Genomic DNA, 21,308 nt, shown 5'->3' on the forward strand with positions numbered 1-21,308 from the left:
ATAATTTTTAATGATTGTTGATAAACAAAAATAAAAATCACAAAAAATTTTTATTGATTTTAATTTATTTTTATCAAAATAAAATTTATTTTGAGACTACGTCTACTGTGTGCAGAGTTTTTAACGATAAAACGACTCTAGTGGCACCAGCTAAGCAAAGAAATAAAAATTACACTCTTAACCTTGTAAAGGTTAGAGAAGATGGCATTTCCGACCTAACAAAGTAAACATACATCATAAGAGTAGTCAAAATACGGGGATCGCAACATGGCCGTCGACGTCGTCTTGAACGACGTCGCAAGCAGACCACGCCCATCGGACCCCTCTTGGCCAGGCGGTCCATGTTCTTCGTCGGGAAAAGTAACCATCATCAATCATCATTAAGCCAACCCCACCCCCCAAAAGCGTATTGTATAGAAAAAGCTGGAAGAATCGAAAGCAATCCTTTTCTTTTTTTGTTAATTTTTATTTCGATTCTCCACAGAAACACACTCCTCTCCAGTATATTTTATTTTAAACACATTTTGAATTAAATTTAGATTTCCCATTCAAATTCGCCTCTCAGTTGCTGCTCAGTAGATTGGTAAATCGTTAATCGGACCTTTTTCGAACTGATTCTAATATTATGTTTAGGGAGGGTTTTGGGTTTTGGGTTTGGGGGATCGGGAATCGGGTGTTAATAGTAGACTTCGTCAGAAGTAGTTATCGAGTACATATGTGTATATAGAAATAGAAGTATGTATACATTTAAATCAATTTAGGGTTATTTTCTAGTACGGGGACCGAAAGCCAAATCACAAATAAAAATTCTCTATGGACTACTAATTACTACGAATTTACATGAAAACCCATTTTAGCCTAATATTATAAACTATAATAGTGGTTTTTACATATAGAGTTTTTCAATTTTGTATTGCAAATATTAACCAAATTTAGTACGACAATAAATGGAATAATAAAGAAAACCGAAATTTACGAACCATCAATGAATTCCCTTACGTGATTATTGGGCCCAAGTCCCCATGCTACTAGACCTGTTCCAAGTTTAAAGTTAGCACCATTCACACGCTTATAAACATCTTGATCTGCAACTCGATCCATTCACACTGGCCTAACGTATCAAATAGGTGTTCATAGAGTTCTTTTTTAGCTATCCAATAGACTTAGTCGTAGATTTCTGTATAAGTAAGTATATCTATGATTATAGTTTCCACTGCGCTCTCGCTGCTCTAATTCTCGCCACTCCGTTTCCAATTATTGTTATTTTGTATTCCAAACTCAACAAGTGCACTCAAGACGGAAATAAAGCAGGTTGAACTGTACGCAATTCGAGCGATTACTCCGATATCCGATAACAGATAACCGATAAATTGAACAATAAGCTAGCTACGCAAAAAAAAGGGCGGAACTAAAACAATTCTAGTTTTGGTCTGTTAGCCGACGACAACGCAGCCTTTAAACTGCAAGCTCGAGCCACTCTCGTCCTACGAATATTATCGAAAATGGGTGTTTACTTTATAGCGGGGAAACGAACTGTCCGATTATTAACGTCTGCCTCTCATCCTTCATATGTTTCTCTGTGTTTTACATTTTTGTTCTTTGAGTCACAAATTTACTATTTATATACACATACACACAGCTACAATATATATTTTACATAAATACACACATAAGAAACATTTTTTTTTGTGTTTTTCCTTTTGTTTATATGTAATTTATAATATTTTAGTGTTAGTTTTAGTTACTGGCCTAGCGTATAATTAAATTTCAATTTTGTTTTCCATATTTTCGGTTTTGCTTTTTTTTGTTACTCATTAGTTCTCAATTGTCTAAAATTGTTGCAGTGTACATTGGCATAGTTTGACTTAGTGGTTGTATATAACACTAGTTTACACGAAAGATGTACCTCTTTAAAAACATGTTTCTGAGAATAATTTGAGTTCGCTAAAATCGAAAATGTATACCGTAAATTAACATGGAAGAACACTTCTTGAGATTCTTGCGAAAACTAATGTACTTTTCATAAAACTTCGGGAACGATATGTTCAACTAGCAGATATTGTATACCTTTGGAAATAATATGGGCTTGGAATATAATTTACCGAATAAAAAAAAGACAATAGTCACATTCAGTTATGGAGATATTACAGAAGTCCTTTTACCAAAAACCGCTTATTTCTGTATAAATAATTTTATGTTCTGTATGTAAGTAAACATTATCATCCGATTGAACCTACAGTTCATTTGATTTTCAGACTAAAGAACAGTTCTTTAATAGAATTAGCGAATAACACTTTCGTCTTCAGCAGCCTCTAATAAATTAGAAACTATAATGCTCTTCAGGGTAACCGCCAAAAAGGCCAAATTTGTAAACTAGTGTAATTTTCTTAGATTCTCCTTAATGCGTGTGGTACAAATACATATATTTAATATTTCATATTCTCCATACATCATCATATATCCTTTCTGCAACTTATTCAAATTTTTCTGGCTCTAGTTTTGATTCTGTGTCGGTTGGCTTACATGGTTTAGAGCGGTACAGCAACAACTCTGGCCGAGTGTTGCGTATTTAAAGGATTTCTAAAGGTTGGGGATACAGGATTCGGGGCGGGGCGGGGCGGGGCGGGGCATAGAATATTTGTCTTCACATTTTGTCGGCATTTTAGTTTACGTTTATTCTCAAAATATACAGCACATTGAATTCCAAATTGAAGCAAAACAGTTTCACATATTCTAGTATATTTGAAAACATTTCGCACTGTTTGTTCTGTTTATTCGGTCTTAGAGAGTAGGCATTCCAGTTTGGGTGTTTTAATGATTAGCTTTAAATAGGTTTCCTCGTTTAGCTCTTTAGATAATTTCAATTGTGTATTGTTTTTTGTTTCTCCTCGGACATTTCTTTAGACTAAACTGTTGTTTCCTGCTCTCACTTAATCGATTTTATACGGTTAACGTTTTGCATTATCAAAAAAAAGTTACGTTAATAGATGCGCGCGTATATAATGTATATTCCTAGATATAGCAATTTAGTAGCGCTTTTAATGCTACGAGTTCACTTAACGTTTATTTTGTTTCTCCGTCGCCAAAAAACCATATCATCCTCTACGCTTCTGTTTGTTTTGTTTGTTTTTTTTTTTGTTTTTGTTTTGTTGTTTTGTTTTTTTCGATTTTCTGCTTTAATGGTTACGACGATAACTAGGTTTTTCTTTTATTATTTATCCCTTTGGAGAGACCTTCTGAGGCCCTCCCTGCTAAACGGCGGCATTTTTCGTAAGTGCGCAATAGTTTTTAGTTGTTTTTCTGGTTTTTGTGATTTTTGCGGTTTTTGCTGTTTTTGCGGTTATTCTGTTTAACATACATTCCTCATGAGGCTTATTTATGGCTAGCCGGAGCTAAGGAGCGGGCCTTACATAGTTTACTTTAAATAGTCGTTATCGTTATCATACACACACATATCAAATATTTTCCGTTGGGCTCTTTCTAACACTTTCTCTTGCTCCCTAACACATAAACTCAAATTGTCGAACTGCCTCAACCTGCTCAACCTGCTCAACTCCTGGTTCTGCTCTCATACATATGTACACGCGACGTTGACTCTGTGCCTAAGCCTAAGAACTAGGATTGGATTAGTGTTACTTTCTGAATTTGCGTTTGTGTTTGTGTTTCAAAACAAAGGCAAAAAAAAAAAAACGGTTGCGTAATAATAGTAATAATATTTAAAGTAGAGTAATAGTAAATGGTAATAGTAATGGTAAAACGTTGCGTTTTAAGGAGCCAGAAGGTTGTAAATTAACAAAAGCAGATCAAAATGCTTGATTGAACATCACTATGCATCGCATCTCGTGGCGAAAAAACGTTTAAATCGCTGTTAACTAACGTTAAATAAATATCCTCTAATTCCGATTACTTTCTCTCTTAAGTTCACATTCTTAGTTATGTTTTCCAACTTATTCACAGCTGTACGAACGGGTCGAGGGTTTGTCTTCTCGTTATTGTTCAAAGTCCCCCGTGTTTTTGTGTTTTTTTTTGTTTTTTGTTTTTATCCTCTCCAGGCGATGGATTACCGATTAGGCTCGCTGAACCGGAACCACGCCCCTACATTCCTGACATGCATCTAATTATATCTCATACTTCTCAATACCTCATCGGTCAGCTCTGTTCCCTACAACTTCTGCCCTGAATTTGCAGTTGCCGCGCGTTCGCACTCGAAAATGTTATCAATAGTTAATCTATCGATTCGTTTACATTCGTTACATTAATTAGCATAAAAGCGTATTGTTATAGCAATTATTTATAGTGTATGCATAAACGATGGCCCAGCACAAAGTAAAAAAAAAAGAATATATAAACATCAGAACATGCAATTCGAACTAAACTCCACTAAACTCCAGCTTTCAGCCAATGTTCGATGCTCTCGTTAAATTGCTATCAATATTGCTGACGCTGCTGTTGCGATTGGTGTTGCTGGTGTTGCTGCTGCTGTTGCTGCTGTTGCTGCTTTTACTGTTGCTGTTGCTGATGGTGTTGCAGATGTTGGGGACATGTCGCTGATGCTTCAGCGTTTGCTGAGCTGACTCCGTTGGTTCCTAGGTCTCCTGTTCGGTATAGTAGGTGACATACTTGCTATTGGCAATGGCATTCCAGGCTGCAATGGGTTAACAACAATGTCAGTAGATGATTGGGCAAAAATAAGGCGAAAGTAGGACTGCAAAAATCAGGAAAGCAAGCACTTACTGTTGGCGATATAGTCGACAATCAGTTCCGTGTTGGTCATCATCGCCGGACGCGACTGCTGGGTGGAGGGCAGCACTGTGATCTCCTCCGACTCCGCGGGCGTCGTGCCTGCGTCCGCCTTGAGGTCGGCCATGAAGCTCAGCTCCTGCAGGCTCTCGTCGTCCTCCTCGTCATCGTCGTTGTAGGCCATGAACACGGGCAGGGCCACCTTTGCCTCCGGATTGGGATTCGTTTTGGTCGTCTTGGCCAGCGCCTGCAACTGCATTGGCTCCTGCTGCTCCTGCGAGTTGCTGCGACTGCAGCTGGAGCTCCGCGCAGCGGCTGCGGCACGGGCGGCGGCTATGATGGCTGTCTCGATGTCGTTGCACGTCTCCAGCTGCTGCATCGATATGGCTGGCGCCTCCTCGCTGATGCTGGCCTTGGTGAGGAAGTTGTTGACGTGCTCCCTGATGGACGTGTTGGCGGCCGCATAGATGCCGCTGTCCCCCGACTGATTGGCCACTCCCCCGAGCATGCCCGAAATGGAGGCCAGACAGGTGGCGCCGTTTCCATTGCCATTGCCATTGCCATTGCCATTGCCATTGCCGTTTCCGCTTCCGCCCGAGGAGGACGATATGGAGACGGAGGATGATGAGGTCGAGGTGCTCGCCGAGGCGGACGACGAACCGGATGGCGTGGACGAGTTGATCAGACTGGCGGCGCTCGATGAGTTGGCCGTTGCCCCGGTTGCGTTCGGTGACGACTGTGCCGCCTCCCCCGAAATGGAGAGCATGTCCAGGCTGGTCGAGCTGTTGACCGCATCGGAAGCGGCTCCGGAATCGTTCAGCTGCTGATCACTGCTGCCGCTCACATCCTGCTCCTGTCTCTTGATCTCCGATCGCTTTCCTTGGTTCTCCACCTCGCTGTCTGGGTCTTCGATTTCATCTTGGCCTGCATCCGATTCGGCCGCCTCCGTCTGCTGATGCTTATTCGAGGCCTGCTTGTGCTGGTCCTCCCGCTCCTCCTCCTCTTGCTGCTCGGCAGCTTCGCCTTCGTCTTCTAAATTGTCGTCGAAGAGCTTCAGTTCGTCCTCGTTGAAGTCGCCAAAGATGAACTCGTTGTTGCCGCTCCTGCCCGCTTCGCGATCATCGTTCAGTATGATCACGGCGCGTCTGCCGCCGGTGGCCTCCAAAACAGCGCCGGCTCCCTTGGCAATGCAGCTGCTGCTGCTGCTGGCCAGCTTGTGGATGCCACCAACCAGCTTCTTGGCTCCCTCGGTCTGCGTGGCAGCCGTGGTCTTTTGCGTGGTGGTCGCCTTGGGTGTAATGGACTCCTCTTGACTAGACTTCGCCGCTGGCTTCTTGCTGCCGACGCTGCTGCTGCTGTTGCTGCTGCTGCTGTTGCTGCTGTTGCTGCTGCTGCTGCTGCTAGGAGATAACTCCTTTGGCTTGGTCTTGGCCTTAAGCGAGGCTAGGGCTAAAGCAGGAGATGTAGTCGAAGTTGAAGCCTGTGTTGTGGCTGGAGCTGAGGATGCGGACGAACCAGGAACTGTAGCTGCAGTTTGAGCTGTTGCTGTTGCTGAGGTAGTTGTTGCTGCTCCTGCTGCGGCTGCTGCTGCGGAGGATGAGCCCTTTTCCGCCAGCTGCTGCTTGGCTGCTGCTGCAAAATTGTACAACGAGGCCGACGACGTGGTGGACGAGGCCGCAGCGGCCACCGACACATTGCTGGTGCTGTGCCGCTTGACGGTCTTCTCCAGCGCCGGATACTGCTGGTCCAGGTTGCTGCTGTTGCAACTGTAGCTGGCATCGTGCTCCACGCTCTTCGATTTTTGCAGTGCCGGCGGCGTGGAGCTGGAGGTGGATGTGCCCGTGGCTGTGGAAGATGCGCTGCTGGCGGCGAAACTGCTGCTGCTGACACTGCTGCTGCTCGTGGCCGCCATTGGGGTGGGTGTGGCCTCCTGCATCTGCAGCTCCGGCGAGTTGGTGAACTCCGCATCGCTGCTGCTGCTGGCGGGCGTGGCATTCAGGCTCTGTGAGTAGCTGATCGAACTGGACGAGGACGGCGCCGTGTTTTGGTTGCTAGCCTGTGCCACCTGGGAGGTGATGCTTCCACCTGCAGCCGCTGGCGTTGCTGCTGCAGCAGCAGCAGCAGCCGCGCCTGGCAGCTCTGGGAAGTCGGGCCGCGCCTTGGACTTGCCGCCACCCTTGGAAGCCTGAAACTTGTCGCCCAGCTCCAGCTCCGTGTCGCTGGCCGTGGCATTGTTGAGGGCCTCCTGCTTGTTCCGCGCAATATCCGCATACGAAATGGGAGCAGGGGAGTTGATGTTGTTCTGCTGTTGCTGCTGCTGCTGCTGCTTGGCCTGGCCTCGCTGACTGGCAGCCTGGGCCGCCCGCTGCTTGTTGTTGTTGCTGCCGCCGCCGCCCAGGCTCTTCTTCTTGCCCGTCTGGATGGGCAGCGAGTGGACCGAGTCGAGATCACTGGAGTCGGACTTCTCGGACGGCGGCATCGACGAGGTCGACTTGCGACGCGAGCCATCCACCTGGTTGGCCACCGCCGATCCGCCATGATGGTGATGATAGTGGTGATGATGGTGATGATGACGGTGCTGCTGCTGCTGCTGCTGCTGCTGCTGCTGGCCCGCTTGCGACTGGTAGTGCTCCTGGTATTGTTGTTGCTGCTGCTGCTGCTGTTGCTGTTGCTGTTTGTAGTTGCCACTTGCTCCATTGTTGTTGTTGTTGCTAGCGTAGGGAGTGTAGTAGTGCGTCCGCTGGGACATCATATTGGAGGAGGCCGACTTGGTGATCTGCTGCATGCGTTGCAGATTGCCGCCCGCGCTGGCAGCCGCCGCCACCGCCGCATCGTCCATGGTGACGGCTCGCTGCTTCTTTGGTTTCTTCTTCTTGGTCACCACATGGAATTCGGCGGTCTCCGACAGCACAGTGTTCAGAGCATCCAGCTCAGACATGCGGGCCAGGGCGGCCGCCAGTGGCAGCTGCTTCTGGCCGCCGACAGTCATCTCCGGCTCCGACCAGGCTGCTGGTGTCATCTCCTGGTGATCGCCCAGGTACTGCAGCTCCTCGGTGCCCCACGATCGCCGTTCGCCTCCCTTCCGCTGCTGCTGATGCTGCTGCTGCTGCTGCGATCCGGATCCCGGATTACTGCTGGTGCTGCTGCTACTGTTGCGCACCTGCACCTGTGTCTGCTGCTGCTGCTGTTGCTGCTGTTGCTGCTGATGCTGCTGCTCCTTGTTGCAGTTCTTGTTTATGTCCGCCACGGAGGACGAGTTGTGCTTGCCACTCGTCGCCGAGGATGCGGATGCGGCCGAGGACGATGATCCGGAGGCATTGTTCGCGCCGCCCCCCTTCTTCTGACGCATCATCTCCGTGGTGGCCGACTGGCGTTTCAGGTCGTCCACCTCCATTTTGGAGCAGCTGCGCAGCTCCTCCAGCGAGTTGCTCTTCTTGAGCTTGTTTTGCTTCTTGCGATCCTTCTTGCGCTGCCCCGCCGCACTGTTCCCGCTCCCGTTCCCGTTGCCACCGCCGCCGCCATTCACATCGTTCTCGATGTACTTGACCAGCTGCTCGACGGGATCGTTGCCCCGGTAGCCGGCCACCGACTCCACGTCCACGGTGGTGGTGTTGCGTTCCTGCTGCGACTTCTTCTTCGCCTTCTGCTTGGTGGGCTGCTGCTGCTGCTGCTGTTGCTGCTGCAGGCCCATGCCGATGCCAATGCCCGACCCGGGAGCACCCACTGTGCCGCCGCCGGGAGCCTGCTGCAGCTGGCTGTAGGATGCGGCCACAGCCGCCGCTGCCATGGCCGTGGTGGCCGTGTTGGTGCCCGTGGATAGCAGCGTGGATACGCTGTTCTGGCGGTGCGGCATCGACGAGGTCACTGCACTCGCTCCCACCGTTGTGGTTATCAGGGCCGTGAACTGGTTGCCATTGCCGTTGCCATTGCCATTGCCATTGCCATTACTGCTGGTGGCGACTCCACTGGCTGCGTTGCCCCCGTAGCCGTCGCTCAATGCATTGCCATTCTCGTCCAGCTGACGCTGCAATTTAAAAAGTGAATGGCTTACAACGGATACATGTTTGCCGTCAGAAATAGCTGACTCAGAGTTCTGTCAACGAGTTCCTTGTCTTTTCAACAGAGGTATCTTAAAAAGGAACACCCCAAGTACTCCGAATAAAATTAAATATTTAAGATATTTTTAAAATAGTTGCCAAATATGTACATTGCTACAAGAAAGGTAACAAATTTCGGCAAACCAAAATGTATATACCCTTGCAGTTGTCACAAAAACACTATATTTTATAAAAAGACTATACTTTAATTTATATGTTTGAAAACAATTAAGCTCCTGTGACAACTATATGATGTAGTCGTTCAAATTCCAAAAAAATTGAAACTATAAAACAACAAAGTTATCATTTTATCATTAGCTATATGATATAGTCGTCCGATTTGGCCAGTTCCGACTTATATACTACTAAGACTAGTTTGAGTTGACAGACGGACAGAGGGACAGACGGACAATGCTGATACATATCCTATGTATGCATCCTGCTGGATTTATAATAACTACTCTGATCCAAATCTTAATGAAATATGCTCGAATTACAAGACTCACCGTAGTGGCCTTGCCACCCATCGATGCAGCTGCCGCCGACGCTGCGGCGGAGACCATGCGTCCGATCTTGGCGGGACGCAGGTCGCCGGAGAGCGCGTCGGAGGAGGAGGAGGAGGAGGCGCCGCAGGTACTGCCACCGGACGAGGTCGAGGAGGAGGTCGAGGGCTTGCTGCCCTCGATGGCAGCCGGCGAACCAGCGCCGCCGCCGTAAACTGAGGAGCAGGCCGTGTAGTGGTCGTTGAGCGACACGTAGCCGGTCTCCACTTTGCGCTTCTGCTCCTCCAGGCCGAGCCCGAACTGTCCGGTGATGGCGGCCAGGTAGTAGGCTTGCTGCTGCAGCTGGCTCCTGGCGGACACCTCCAGGACGGAGAAGTGCAGCGGATCGTCGATTAGGAACTCCTTGGCGGCACCGGCCGACGCAGCGGCCTCTCTGGCCTCTCTGGCCACCGCCGGCTGCACCTGCTTGCCGCTAAGAGCGTCGAGCAGGAACGTCATCGAGGGGTTCTGTGGCTCCAGTTGCTGTTTGGAGAGTTAAGCGGTTAAATTCCGAGTTAGAACTAATTACTTTCGATTGGGTTTAAGGACAACACACAGGGATTGCTTTGTTAGTCACTTATTTGCTTTTTGCTATTGTCCTATTCCAAAAAGTGTCTGACAATCGAATTTAATAGTCGCAAATAAATTGGCAACTATACGGTGGCAATTTAAACACACACATGTTTAGATTCCAGTGATATTACTTTAAACGCAGCTTAAATATTAAAAAACGCCCTTTAAATCCTTAGACCCGAAACGTTTTGTGACTTTACAGCACAGCACGCTACTATACTTTGAGTTGATATGCATATGATGATGTAAACGAACATATTTGGGTGTGATTTTGGGGTGGCCACATAACTTGATTAGGCAAACAGAGGCACACAGAGGGTAGAAGTATTGATTTTAGTTTACTGCGGATTACGAGGACCACCGATCACAAAAACGCGCCTCTCTTACCGCCTGATCGGTCTCATCTGCTTTAACGAGGGCCCCTGCTATCTCCCAGAGCCTGCCATTCATATTGACGGCCCACCACAGGAGCGTTTCATCGCTTACCTCCAACAGGTAGTCGTGTTGGACGCCGCTAGTGCCGGCACCGACACCGGCACCGACACCGGCACCCGTCGCCTTGTCATCGTCCATGTCGAACTGGATGCCCGCCTCCGGATCGCGATCGCTCAGATGGCTGGGCAGGCTGCTGCAGCTGCCGGTGCTGCTGCGATGATGATGGTGCTTGTTCTTGTAGCCAACTCCAGATATAGATCCACCTGTAGACTCTGAAAGCTGAGCCTGCTGCTTGTGCTGCTTGGCATCCATGGCAGCAGCCGGCTCAAAGTTAACGCTGCTGGGCAGGCTGCCTCCTTCGCGCTGCCGACCCGACACGTACGAGTTCTTGATCTTCTTGGAGGCAGAGGCAGAGACGGAGGCGGAGGAGGAGTTGGCGTTTTGGTTGTGCTGATGGCGGCGATTCGAGCGGCCACTCAGCTGGTAATCACAGTTGAAACGTTGGGTTGCTGCTGTAGTCGCCGCCGTCGCTGCAGCCGCCGCCGCCGAGGTGGTGGCCAGCTCGCTGCGGTGCGCCGCCTCGACGAGATCCTGCAGGGAGCCGCCCTGCTTGTGCCGCTGCTGGCCGGGATCCGTGGACCGGTGATTGGTGGAGCTGTAGCTGCTGTTGTGCCCTGCACTGCTGCTGCCTCCGCCGCCGCCGCCGCTCGAGCCTACTGCCGCTGCACTGGACGCTAGTGCGGATGGGTTGAGTGTGAGGCCGGATTTGTTGGCACGATGAGAGATCGCCTCGTCGTACTCAGCCTTTTCGAGCATTTGCTGTGGGAGCGGAGATGTGAAAAGTTAGAATTGTTGGTGGTAACTAAGGGAAAACATATTTATCCAAGAGATCACATAGAAGAAGAGTTTGAGGAAAGATAAACCTAGTGTGTATCCCAGAAAATCTACTCAACCGAAGTATTTCTTATTAACCTAAAAAATGCATAATATAAATAAAACAGTTTCCCATATAAGAACTGTATATATAGCATTTAATATTGACAGTTTTCATGTACTTTTTGTACTTTTTGCAATTTTTTGGGGTTTTTGGGGTCCTTCACCCAAAACAATTACATATGTACATATGTATGTAAAACGAAAAACTCACCAGAAATCGCTCGCTCTTGTTCTTCCTGTCGCCAGGATTCCGATACCAGTAGGCCTCCTCAAGAAGTTTCTTCAATGATGCGTCGTCGAGATCATTAAAGTCGCTATCTTCCCAGGCATCGTATTTTGTCTGCAAACAAGTCCCAAGAATTCTTCATTAGTTTATGAATTATTTTTAGTGTACTAACCACACACACACACACACACACACACACGCATATAAACAATCGTTCGGACTTAACCTCGAAATGGGGCCAGAAGCTCGACTTATTCCAAACACATGCCCTTTTAAGTTCCCTAAGCAAACTGTTTTAGATACCAACCTAAAGTTATAGGAGTATTAAAAAGCACACGGCTCTAATAAATAAACTTGATGGCGCTTAAAGAATAGTAATAAAAGGGGGGGGAAAAAAAAGAGTTTGTGCGGTTTGCGGTTGTCGCCAATGTTGTTGATAGATAAAACCCAACTAATTGTGGTTTTTACGCTTTTCTTTTGCCTTCCCGATTCGGAATCTAAATTCGAATAGCTATCGTAATCGCGAGCCAAAAAAAATAAGACTGCAATCTGCCGAAATTCCAATGAACTCCGAGTTCTCTTAATTTTCTCCGTTTTCTTCTCCTTTTCCACTTCTAAGATAGTGTGTGTGTGGATCACTGGATCGGCCCAAATGTAACGGTAAATTTTCAAAAGCCTGCCCTCTTTGGCCAGAACGAGATGGCAGCAGGTAACAGGCATAAATCCAGCTCAGCCATCTCTTTTTCCAACCAAAAGCTTTAGTTTGCGAATTTTACTTTGATATTATCTTCTTAAGCGGTACCAAAGCTTGAATTTAAACATTCAATAGGGGAATGCGAAAGCATATTTATTTAAATTCAAATTGTAAATTGTTTATATTATAAATATTCCCAGTTGGCAACATTCTTAAAAGAAAGACAAATTTTGTCAAAAAAGCTAAATATATCTGATGAACAAAAAAAACATTACCATTAATTGATTTATACTTATTTAAATATTTTGGTTCAGTTGTTTTTGAAACTGCCAATGCCCTTAATACAATAACAACTTTCTTTAAAAAAATTTTGTGTTACATGTCTGTCCATCATTCAATAAAATACATACATACATAGTTCAGTAAGCACTTAATAGGCCCCCTAAGATATTTATTTATTCTTATTATTATGTGTTTTTCTTTGTAAGAGAGATAATTGTAAACAAAACTTATCAGCTACAGAATACACACATTTATTTATTTAAGTTTATAAATTATGGTTTTAGTAAATGCTTGTGGAAGTGGATGAGTGTGTGTGTATGTGTATGTGTGGGAACTATTTTTGCAGAGAAACAAGTCGATATTTATAGAATGTTTATCCAATTATAATCGATATGTAATATAAAATATTTAAACTGAGATGTGACGTATGAATCGGACTGAGCGAGGCAATACCCTAAATAAAGAATTACATATATTAATTTTAAACATTAATAAAAAGTAATAGTAGGTACAAAAAAAATAAACTAGAAAGTTAAATGATCGACGAATGATCGAAAGTTAAGAGATTCTCTTTAGAGCATTATAAAAATTATGAATTATGGGTATGTCTTGTTGATTTTCATAATCATCTGAATACGGCAAATGTCAAGTGCAAGATGAATGTTATCTTGAAATCCGCAGTGATTCTGCCTATTCTTTTGTTTATAGCCCCATGATTTTGTACATAATAACTTATCGTAAACATCTTCCCATATTCCCTGTAAAGTACTTACCTTTTTCTTCTTTTGTCGCTTGCCGACATTCTGATCGTCCTGTGTCTTGCCCTTAGCAGTGGCTCCATACTGAAGGACTCTGCGGTTTGGATGCGACAGTTCGGCACTGGGCGAGTCCGCCATCATGGCGAATACCTGCGAGAAGGGTGAGTCTCCTGATCCTGCTCCTGCCGCTCCTGCCTCTGTCGCTGCAGCGTGGTTAGTCGAGCTATGGCTATTACTAGGGGTTGATGACTTCTTGTGGTCACTGCCTCTGCTGCTGTTGCTGTTGCAACTGCTGGTTGCTACGTGGTTGGCACCCACTGCTGGAGCTCTCTGACTGCCGTCTCTGACCTCCGGGCTGCGGGAGGTCTGTTCAAGGCCGGCCATCCCCACATCCAGCGGCGCCACATGATCCGACATCATGGTGATGAGCTGCTCCTGCGGGATCGGCGTCGGCGTCGTTTTGGTGGCTGTGGTCGTGGTCGTGCTCTCGCTCATCGTGCCAGCGGCAATCGAGACGATGGGCGTGTCCGGTATGATCGTGGGCAGCTTGCCAGCTGCTCCTCCAGATCCCACAGGGATCGGATCCGCCGGTGTGTCCGATAATGACGGCGCTTGTTCATTGTTCATCTTTTTTCGTTTGGTGGCATCCAACGCGGCAACGAGCTAGCGAAACAAACAAATGCCATTCGAATTCGTCGAATCTGTTTTGGGGCAAACATGTGATTAGGTGGGTTATACAGATTGTACTTTGTTGTCTTACAAACTGTGTTGCCTCTCCTGCTGTTGCCTTTCCTAGGAATCCCAGCTGCCCAGCCGCCGTGTGGTCGCCACCGCGGCTGCAAGTGTTCTGCGGCCTGGTTATGCGGATTATCCGGATTTCTGCTTGGAATCCGCTTGATTTCCAGGTGGATATGAACTGGGGCGGGAGCAGGGGCGGGGTGGATGGCCCTCCTATTGCGTATCACTGGGGACTCTTGCTGCACTTGACAGGCCTGTCGTCAGTAGCTCCTCATCCTCAAATCTCTGCCTGTGGCATTTACGTATATCTTGCGAAATCCTGAGAGTCCTGCACACCGGGCACGAGGATTGTACGCCTGCTTAATGTCCGGGAATCGCCGGGAACACGGAAATATGTGCGCTCGGAGCTGCAATTAAAATGGAGGGATGATATTGAAGACACATTTGGGCCACTGTTTTGGGTATTCTGCTGTTTTGGTTGTTGTTGTGGTTATGCAGCCGAGTGGGCGGGGAAGGGCGGCGGGTGGTCTGCTGGCTTTAGTGGCCCTTTTGCGGGCCACTGGCTTCACATTTCTTTAAAACGCAGAGGTTTTTTCCCATATTCCTTAGTTTTTTTTGTGCCTGTCAAGCCGCGCAGTGTTGCCAACTGCGCTAGAGGCCAGGGTTACCAGTTGTTGTTCTTCTAAAGGATTATGTTTAAGGCAACCCTTTGATCGGCGAAAACCAGGTTAGGACTCCCAATAAATAAAAACCCTAAAAATTTGTAACCCTTTTCCCTAATAACTAGTAATACCTCATAGCACCAAATTTTAAAAATCCCCCTGCTAGTTGGCAACCCTTCGGCTGTTGTCAGTGGCAACACTAGCGCAAAACACGTCATTTTGGCACTTTTTTCACATATTCCCCAGTTGTCCTGCCAACTTTTTACCCTTTTGAACACTTTATCCCCTAGTTATATATGCAATTACCCAGTAACTGAAGTTTTCTGTTGATCACAGTAGTTATTTATTGATAAATACGCCAGTCGATGACAGCTGGTATAACTTTCTGCGCACTCACACGCACACGTTCACAAACGGACTCACACACTCACACACACACGGGCGCAGGTATGCGCCTGTGTACATTTTTCTGACCTTCTCGGCGTTTTTTATGGTTTTTGATAATTGAAATAAACACACACTCAAAATGCTGCATTCATAAGCTACGTCTTTTCGTTCAGTTATTAACAATTGTGCTCTTATTATCTTACAGCTGTCTGTAAGCGGGCTAAATTGTTTAATTGCACAGTAGGCACATGAGAAAAAATTCCGAACCGAAGAGAACACTGCGGAATTGTTGTTGTATTTTGCAGCACTTTGAAAAAGGCGACGCTGCGCAGCACTGGTCATCGATATTCTTAAACCGCTGATGTCACTGACTATCGATGTCTCGATAATTGGTTAGGTACCCATCTCTAGCTGTTTTTATTTTAGAAAAAAAAAACATAAACAAAACATATAATGAAAATTAACCACAAATATGAGTTCGACGACGATGTGGCCTCGATTTGTGAGTCAACGGTGAGTTGGGTTGTTCCTTGGCCCCATTGTGGAATGGAGATAATCGCGTTTTCGTGCTTTTCAGGCCGCCCTCACTGAAGGATGTCGTCTGCCCGTTAGGATGCACAAAACGGACGACTGGCCGCTGGCGGAGATTGTGAGCATCAAGGAGCTGGACGGGCGACGCCAATTCTACGTGCACTATGTGGACTGTGAGTATCGGAAGCTCTGGCGTGGATCTGCATGTCATTTATAACGCCAAATTCCCGCCAGTTAACAAGCGTCTGGATGAGTGGGTCAACGAGGAGGACCTGTACACCCGCAAAGTGCAGTTCCCGCGGCGAGACGGCTCCCAAACGGGCACCAGCACCGGAGTGACCACTCCCCAGCGTCACCACTCGCTGGCGGGCAGTGTTTCCCGGCCCACATCGCCGCAACATCCTGGTTCCGGCGCCCTGGCCGCCATCCAATCGACTCCCAGTGGTCAGGTGGCCGGTGGGGCTCCTCCGCCGGCCGCCCTGCCCAGCTTGGTGGCTCCTCCGGGCACGCCCAGCACTGGCGGCGAACTGGTCAATGGCAACAATCTGGCTGCAGCCCTGCAGAAGCGCATTAATCGCAAGAGGAAAGTGCACGGAGGGTCGGCCCACGGCCACCACAGTCTGCAGGTGCAGCCGCAGCAGCAGCCACTTGCGCATCCTGCCACGCCACAAACGCCCACATCCACGCCCGTCCACGTGACGGGCGATGGTCTGATCAGTGGAGCGGCCAACGAGGATGGCGATGGCTCGCAGGATGGCAAGACGCCCACGCCGCGGCAGTCGGGCAGCATGGTCACGCACCAGGACGATGTGGTGACGCGCATGAAGAACGTGGAGATGATCGAGCTGGGCAGGCATCGCATCAAGCCCTGGTACTTCTCACCCTACCCGCAGGAGCTGTGCCAGATGTCCTGCATCTACATCTGCGAGTTCTGCCTGAAGTACAGGAAGAGCAGGAAATGCCTCGAGCGGCACCTGTCCAAGTGCAACCTGAGGCATCCGCCCGGAAACGAGATCTACCGCAAGCACACCATCTCCTTCTTCGAGATCGACGGCCGAAAGAACAAGGTGTACGCCCAGAACCTCTGCCTGCTGGCCAAACTCTTTCTCGACCACAAGACGCTCTACTATGACACGGATCCCTTTCTCTTCTACGTAATGACCGAGTTCGACTCGCGCGGCTTCCACATCGTGGGCTACTTCTCCAAGGAGAAGGAGAGCACCGAGGACTACAACGTGGCCTGCATCCTCACAATGCCGCCGTATCAGCGCAAGGGCTACGGCAAGCTGCTCATCGAGTTCAGCTACGAGCTGTCCAAGTTCGAGGGCAAGACTGGCTCGCCGGAGAAGCCGCTGTCGGATCTGGGCCTGCTGTCCTATCGATCCTACTGGGCGCAGACCATACTGGAGATCTTCATTAGCCAGAACCCGAGCACGGATGGCGAGAAGCCCACCATAACAATAAAGTAAGGGTTTCAGCCTTTAATATCGCTTACCTTACTCTTCTTCTATTCTTTATTTTAATTTATTTCAACCTCTTCCAGCGACATCTGCGAATGCACCTCGATCAAGAAGGAGGACGTGATCTCCACGCTGCAGAACCTGAACCTGATTAACTACTACAAGGGCCAGTACATCGTGTGCATTAACCGGGACACCATCGAGCAGCATCGGCGGGCGATGGACAAGCGCAAGATTCGCATCGACTCCAAGTGCCTGCACTGGACGCCCAAAGACTGGTCGAAGCGCTCCAAGTGGTAAGTGCACTGGCCATGCTTGTCGACAACACAATTTGACCCGCTTTCAACCTATATTTTAGAATGCCATTACACCGGATGGATGTGGAATCGTTGTAGTTCATAAGTCTCATTTACTTCATTTCAATTAAATTCATTTTTAATGTTACAAACTAGTTTATATCTCAACTATGCGTATACTTTCAAGATGACCGTGGAGGGAGTAGGTCGTCCACTATGCGATTCATGGCCTTCGTTATGCCAAGCTCCAGGTCGTACTCCGCACAATCGACGGCAATGCGCAGATCCTTGAGAGTCTCCTGATTGTGGGCGGACTCCCGATGCTGGCGACTAAGATTTGAGCGCGGCTTGTGGGCGGTGCTGAGCTGCTCCAGGCACTGATCCAGCTTTGTGGTGTCCAGACTGGCGGGGCGCAGATTTCTGTTGAGGGAAGAGCGTAGACCGTCGATGTCCTTTGCCGCCTGGGCGATTTGATTCACATCGGAAGCGCGCTTGGCGTCCACTGCAGTCTGCAGGGCGGCGCACTTCAAAAGCCGCGCCAGGCGCTGATATGCCTGCCTATACTTGAACTTCACGTCCTGCCACTGACGCGCTTGCTCCTCCACCTGGCGCCTCACATTGCGTCTGTCCTCCTGGAAACGACGCGTCGCCTCCAGCTGCAACAGGAGCTGGATGTCTTTCATGTCGTCCCGTTCTGAAACTGCGGGTGGGGTGTATGAATTCGGTGTGGGTGGTGTCGCCATTTGAAGTTCACTTTCACCTCTTTACCCACTTTTTTCTTGTTCCTCTTTTGCCTATTTAATAACTGCAAAAAGAGGGAAATTCAGATTCGATAACTATAGGTGACTGGCTAGAGGCATCAATCGATAACCGCTAACGAGGATGACTGCTTAGCTTTTTTTGTCACGCCGAATCTGGCTTTTAAATTTGATTATTCCAGTAACGATAAGTCCAAAATGATACAATTTTACAAAAAAGTTTGTTTATAGTTCGTGGTGTTATTAGAATATTATTGTATTAAAATGAACAACCACAAAATTATGATTATTTAGTTTATTTAGCTGCAGGTATTTTATTTAAGACCAATTTCCACAATTAGTGCATTTAATACTGTTTGTATCGCTATAGTGGCAATCAAATTGACTAACATATCAGGGAATAAAACTTGAATAATATATCTTAAGTCTGATAAGATGTCGTTTTTAAAATAAAATACTATAACAATAGCTTATGTTGTACGGTGCCGCAAAGGCAAATAATAAGCTAGAAATATTTACTTTTGCTCACACCCTTCATGTCCGGCAACGCTCGACCGCCAGTGTTGCCAGAAAGCCGGCGAACACGTTTTATTTATTCGTTTCGTTTGGAAAATAAATAAACGTTGCTTGCCTTTTTTATTTAACTTGTCTTGTGTATTAAATAGATAGCAGCCAAATAAATGGGTCGAAACAAGAAGCAAAATCCCTTTGCGGCCCGCAAGCGTCAAAAGCGCGAAAATGTGAGTGGCTTAATGCTAAAACTCAGTTGGAAACACACTCCACGTTTTCCCATTTTAAATGCTATATATGTGACTTAACAAATAATAATTATAGGGTCCCGAGCGCCCCGATCGCAGAGCCCTGCCCTATGAGGAAATAAAGAGGGACAACGCCTTCTTCATCAAGTACTACCACCTGCAGAAGATCTGCGCCAGCGAGGAGGAGTGGACGCAGTTCCTCGACTCCATCAGGGACAACCTGCCCACTACGTTCCGGGTGACGGGATTCAAGGACGAGGCCAAGGCCCTGCTGGCGATCATCGAGTCGCAGCTCTTCACCGAGTATGTGCGGGCGGTGGCCGAGCTGCACCAGAAGGCGCCCGAGGATGTGGAGCGCCCGCTGTGCCTGCCCTGGTACCCGAACGGGCTGGCCTACCAGTTGCACCTCACCCGCAAGGACATCCGCCGCTCGGAGCCGCTTTACCGGCTGCACAACTTCCTCATCGTGGAGACGACGGCGGGCGGCATCAGCCGGCAGGAGGCCGTCTCCATGATTCCCCCCATTGTCCTGGACGTCCGGCCCACCGACAAGGTGCTGGACATGTGCGCCGCCCCCGGCTCCAAGACGGCCCAACTGATCGAGGCCCTGCATGCGGCCCCCGAGGAGCACAAGATCCCGCCCGGCTTTGTGCTGGCCAACGATGTGGACAACAACCGCTGCTACATGCTCGTCCACCAGGCCAAGCGCCTCAACTCGCCGTGTCTGCTGGTGACCAACCACGACAGCAGCGCCTTCCCCAATCTGCTGATCAGCCAGCCGGATGGCTCGCAGGGCATCCTCAAGTTCGACAAGATCCTGTGCGATGTGCCCTGCTCGGGCGACGGCACGCTGCGCAAGAACCCGGACATCTGGCTGAAGTGGAACCTGGCCCAGGCCTACAATCTGCACGGCATTCAGTACCGGATCGTGCGACGTGGCGCCGAAATGCTGGAGGTGGGCGGTCGCCTGGTCTACTCCACCTGCTCGCTGAATCCCATCGAGAACGAGGCGGTGCTGCAGCGCATCCTCAAGGAGGCGGACGGAGCCCTGGAGCTGGTCGATGCGGGCCACCTGGTGCCGGGCCTCAAGTACAAGCCGGGCATGACCGACTGGAAGCTGGCCACCAAGGAGGTCGATCAGATCTTCACCAGCTTCGATGAGGTGCCCGAGAGCCTGCACACCATCATACGACCGGGCATGTTCCCGCTTCCCGCCGCCGAGATGGCCAGCATCGGGCTGGAGAAGTGCATCAGGGTGCTGCCGCATCTGCAGGACAGCGGCGGCTTCTTTGTGGCCGTCCTGGAGAAGCGTCGTCAGCTGGCCTTCGAGAAGAACGACGTGGCCGCCCTGGTGGAGCAGAATGAGATGGCCAAGCAGCCCGTCAGCCCACCGACTGAGCCGGAGCTGGATGGGCGGGGCCAGCCCGTGGGGGAGAAGGCCGTGCCGTGGGGACCGCAGCGGAAAAAGCGACGGCTGCACGGCTACAAGGAGGATCCGTATGTGTTCTTCGGCGAGAACGATGCCGACTACGCGGCCATCAAGGAGTTCTACCAGCTGGACGAATCGCTCAGCCAGCGCTGTCTGCTCACCCGCTGCATTACCGAGAAAAAGAAGAACATCTACTACTGCTCGGAGCGCATCCGCGACCTGGTGGTCAACAACGAGCACAACATCAAGATCATCAACACGGGCGTGAAGACATTCGTGCGCTGCGAGAACCGCCACACGGTGCATCCGTTCCGCTTGGCCCAGGAGGGGCTGCAGACCTCGAACGCCTTCATGGGCGCCAACAGACGCATCCAGGTGGAGCGGGAGGATCTGGTGATGATGCTCAACTGCACCGATCCCACGCAGCCCCCGTCGACGCACGAGCTGAAGAAGGAGACCCAGGAGCGCTGCAAGGAGTTGGGTAAGTTCCGCTCTGCCCCGTCTCAGTATCAGTCTCAGTCTCGTTCTCTAATCGCACTAATGAATGACCAATTTCAGGAGTGGGCAGCTGCATCCTCAAGTACGTGGACGAGCGGTTCACCCTGTACACGGTGGGCTGGCGCGGCACCTCCAGCCTGCGCGCCTATGTCCACAAGGACGAGACCATCCACATCCTGAGGCTGCTGGGCGCCGATCTCAGCAAGTTCGAGACCAACAAGTACGAGGAGGCGAGAGTCGCCGCCGCTGCTGCCGCACAGGCGGCCACAGAATCTGGCAAGGATGTGGTCGTGGATGCGGAGGCGGGACCTGAATCTGAATCCTCAGGCGAGGGAGCCGCTCCGACCACGCCAATGGACACCGAAGAGGAGGCCACCAAGAGTTAGTACCCGAGGATAGAACGCAAGGATAAACTAGCATTTAAGCGGACCAATTCCACCTTGCGAGTGGCTTGTACAATTATAACGAATCAAAAGTATATATTCCCCTCTATGTGGACAAAGTTAAT

At 48.9% G+C, this 21,308-nt stretch overlaps 4 protein-coding genes across 11 annotated transcripts; 2 read left to right on the forward strand and 2 right to left on the reverse strand.

Moving 5' to 3' along the window:
* Positions 1-720: 720 nt before the first annotated feature.
* Positions 721-15,359, reverse strand: LOC128260333 (pneumococcal serine-rich repeat protein). Of its 6 annotated transcripts, XM_052993240.1 has the most exons (9): positions 14,990-15,359; positions 14,044-14,428; positions 13,299-13,984; positions 11,535-11,663; positions 10,439-11,206; positions 9,344-9,862; positions 8,688-8,764; positions 4,735-8,657; positions 721-4,645 (listed from the first exon to the last, which is right to left on the reverse strand). In XM_052993240.1, exons 3-9 carry the CDS (start codon positions 13,908-13,910, stop codon positions 4,587-4,589), a joined length of 6,087 nt encoding a protein of 2,028 aa, XP_052849200.1. In that variant the 5' UTR covers positions 13,911-13,984; positions 14,044-14,428; positions 14,990-15,359; the 3' UTR covers positions 721-4,586. The 6 variants fall into 6 exon arrangements, with proteins under 6 accessions (XP_052849200.1, XP_052849198.1, XP_052849197.1 ...); XM_052993238.1 differs by having other exon boundaries at positions 4,735-8,764; positions 15,158-15,359; XM_052993237.1 differs by having other exon boundaries at positions 4,735-8,764.
* Positions 15,360-15,400: 41 nt separating this feature from the next.
* LOC128260339 (histone acetyltransferase Tip60) lies at positions 15,401-17,512 on the forward strand. 2 transcript variants are annotated; one of them, XM_052993260.1, is made up of 5 exons: positions 15,401-15,583; positions 15,648-15,774; positions 15,836-17,066; positions 17,145-17,357; positions 17,420-17,512. In XM_052993260.1, coding segments are annotated over exons 1-5 (1,632 nt in total). In that variant the 5' UTR covers positions 15,401-15,523; the 3' UTR covers positions 17,421-17,512. The 2 variants fall into 2 exon arrangements, with proteins under 2 accessions (XP_052849220.1, XP_052849219.1); XM_052993259.1 differs by lacking the exon at positions 17,420-17,512 and having other exon boundaries at positions 15,444-15,583; positions 17,145-17,361.
* LOC128260342 (augmin complex subunit dgt4) lies at positions 17,443-18,231 on the reverse strand. Of its 2 annotated transcripts, XM_052993265.1 has the most exons (2): positions 18,130-18,231; positions 17,443-18,057 (listed from the first exon to the last, which is right to left on the reverse strand). In XM_052993265.1, the coding sequence occupies exon 2, from the start codon at positions 18,038-18,040 to the stop codon at positions 17,540-17,542; it is 501 nt and encodes a 166-aa protein (XP_052849225.1). In that variant the 5' UTR covers positions 18,041-18,057; positions 18,130-18,231; the 3' UTR covers positions 17,443-17,539. The 2 variants fall into 2 exon arrangements, with proteins under 2 accessions (XP_052849225.1, XP_052849224.1); XM_052993264.1 differs by having other exon boundaries at positions 17,443-18,215.
* Positions 18,232-18,663: 432 nt separating this feature from the next.
* On the forward strand, positions 18,664-21,307 carry LOC128260336 (tRNA (cytosine(34)-C(5))-methyltransferase). Its single transcript, XM_052993255.1, has 3 exons — positions 18,664-18,855; positions 18,950-20,783; positions 20,861-21,307. The coding sequence occupies exons 1-3, from the start codon at positions 18,796-18,798 to the stop codon at positions 21,184-21,186; spliced, it is 2,220 nt and encodes a 739-aa protein (XP_052849215.1). The 5' UTR covers positions 18,664-18,795; the 3' UTR covers positions 21,187-21,307.
* Position 21,308: the final 1 nt, after the last annotated feature.

This window comes from Drosophila gunungcola (assembly GCF_025200985.1).
Source record: "Drosophila gunungcola strain Sukarami chromosome X unlocalized genomic scaffold, Dgunungcola_SK_2 000021F, whole genome shotgun sequence".
Classification (NCBI taxonomy): domain Eukaryota; kingdom Metazoa; phylum Arthropoda; class Insecta; order Diptera; family Drosophilidae; genus Drosophila; species Drosophila gunungcola.

What these genes read in the sequence shown, in the direction of transcription:
- LOC128260336 (XM_052993255.1), top strand. Translation starts at nt 18,796, where the DNA reads ATGGGTCGAAACAAGAAGCAAAATCCCTTTGCGGCCCGCAAGCGTCAA. An exon ending in AGCGTCAAAAGCGCGAAAAT is followed by an intron (nt 18,856 to 18,949) that starts GTGAGTGGCTTA and finishes TAATAATTATAG; the next exon opens with GGTCCCGAGCGCCCCGATCG. An exon ending in GGAGCGCTGCAAGGAGTTGG is followed by an intron (nt 20,784 to 20,860) that starts GTAAGTTCCGCT and finishes GACCAATTTCAG; the next exon opens with GAGTGGGCAGCTGCATCCTC.
- LOC128260342 (XM_052993264.1), bottom strand. Translation starts at nt 18,100, where the DNA reads ATGGCGACACCACCCACACCGAATTCATACACCCCACCCGCAGTTTCA.
- LOC128260333 (XM_052993238.1), bottom strand. Translation starts at nt 13,910, where the DNA reads ATGAACAATGAACAAGCGCCGTCATTATCGGACACACCGGCGGATCCG. An exon ending in AGCGACAAAAGAAGAAAAAG is followed by an intron (nt 11,664 to 13,298) that starts GTAAGTACTTTA and finishes ACTTGTTTGCAG; the next exon opens with ACAAAATACGATGCCTGGGA. An exon ending in TGTCGACTATATCGCCAACA is followed by an intron (nt 4,646 to 4,734) that starts GTAAGTGCTTGC and finishes AACCCATTGCAG; the next exon opens with CCTGGAATGCCATTGCCAAT.
- LOC128260339 (XM_052993259.1), top strand. Translation starts at nt 15,524, where the DNA reads ATGAAAATTAACCACAAATATGAGTTCGACGACGATGTGGCCTCGATT. An exon ending in CCTCGATTTGTGAGTCAACG is followed by an intron (nt 15,584 to 15,647) that starts GTGAGTTGGGTT and finishes CGTGCTTTTCAG; the next exon opens with GCCGCCCTCACTGAAGGATG. An exon ending in CTACGTGCACTATGTGGACT is followed by an intron (nt 15,775 to 15,835) that starts GTGAGTATCGGA and finishes AATTCCCGCCAG; the next exon opens with TTAACAAGCGTCTGGATGAG.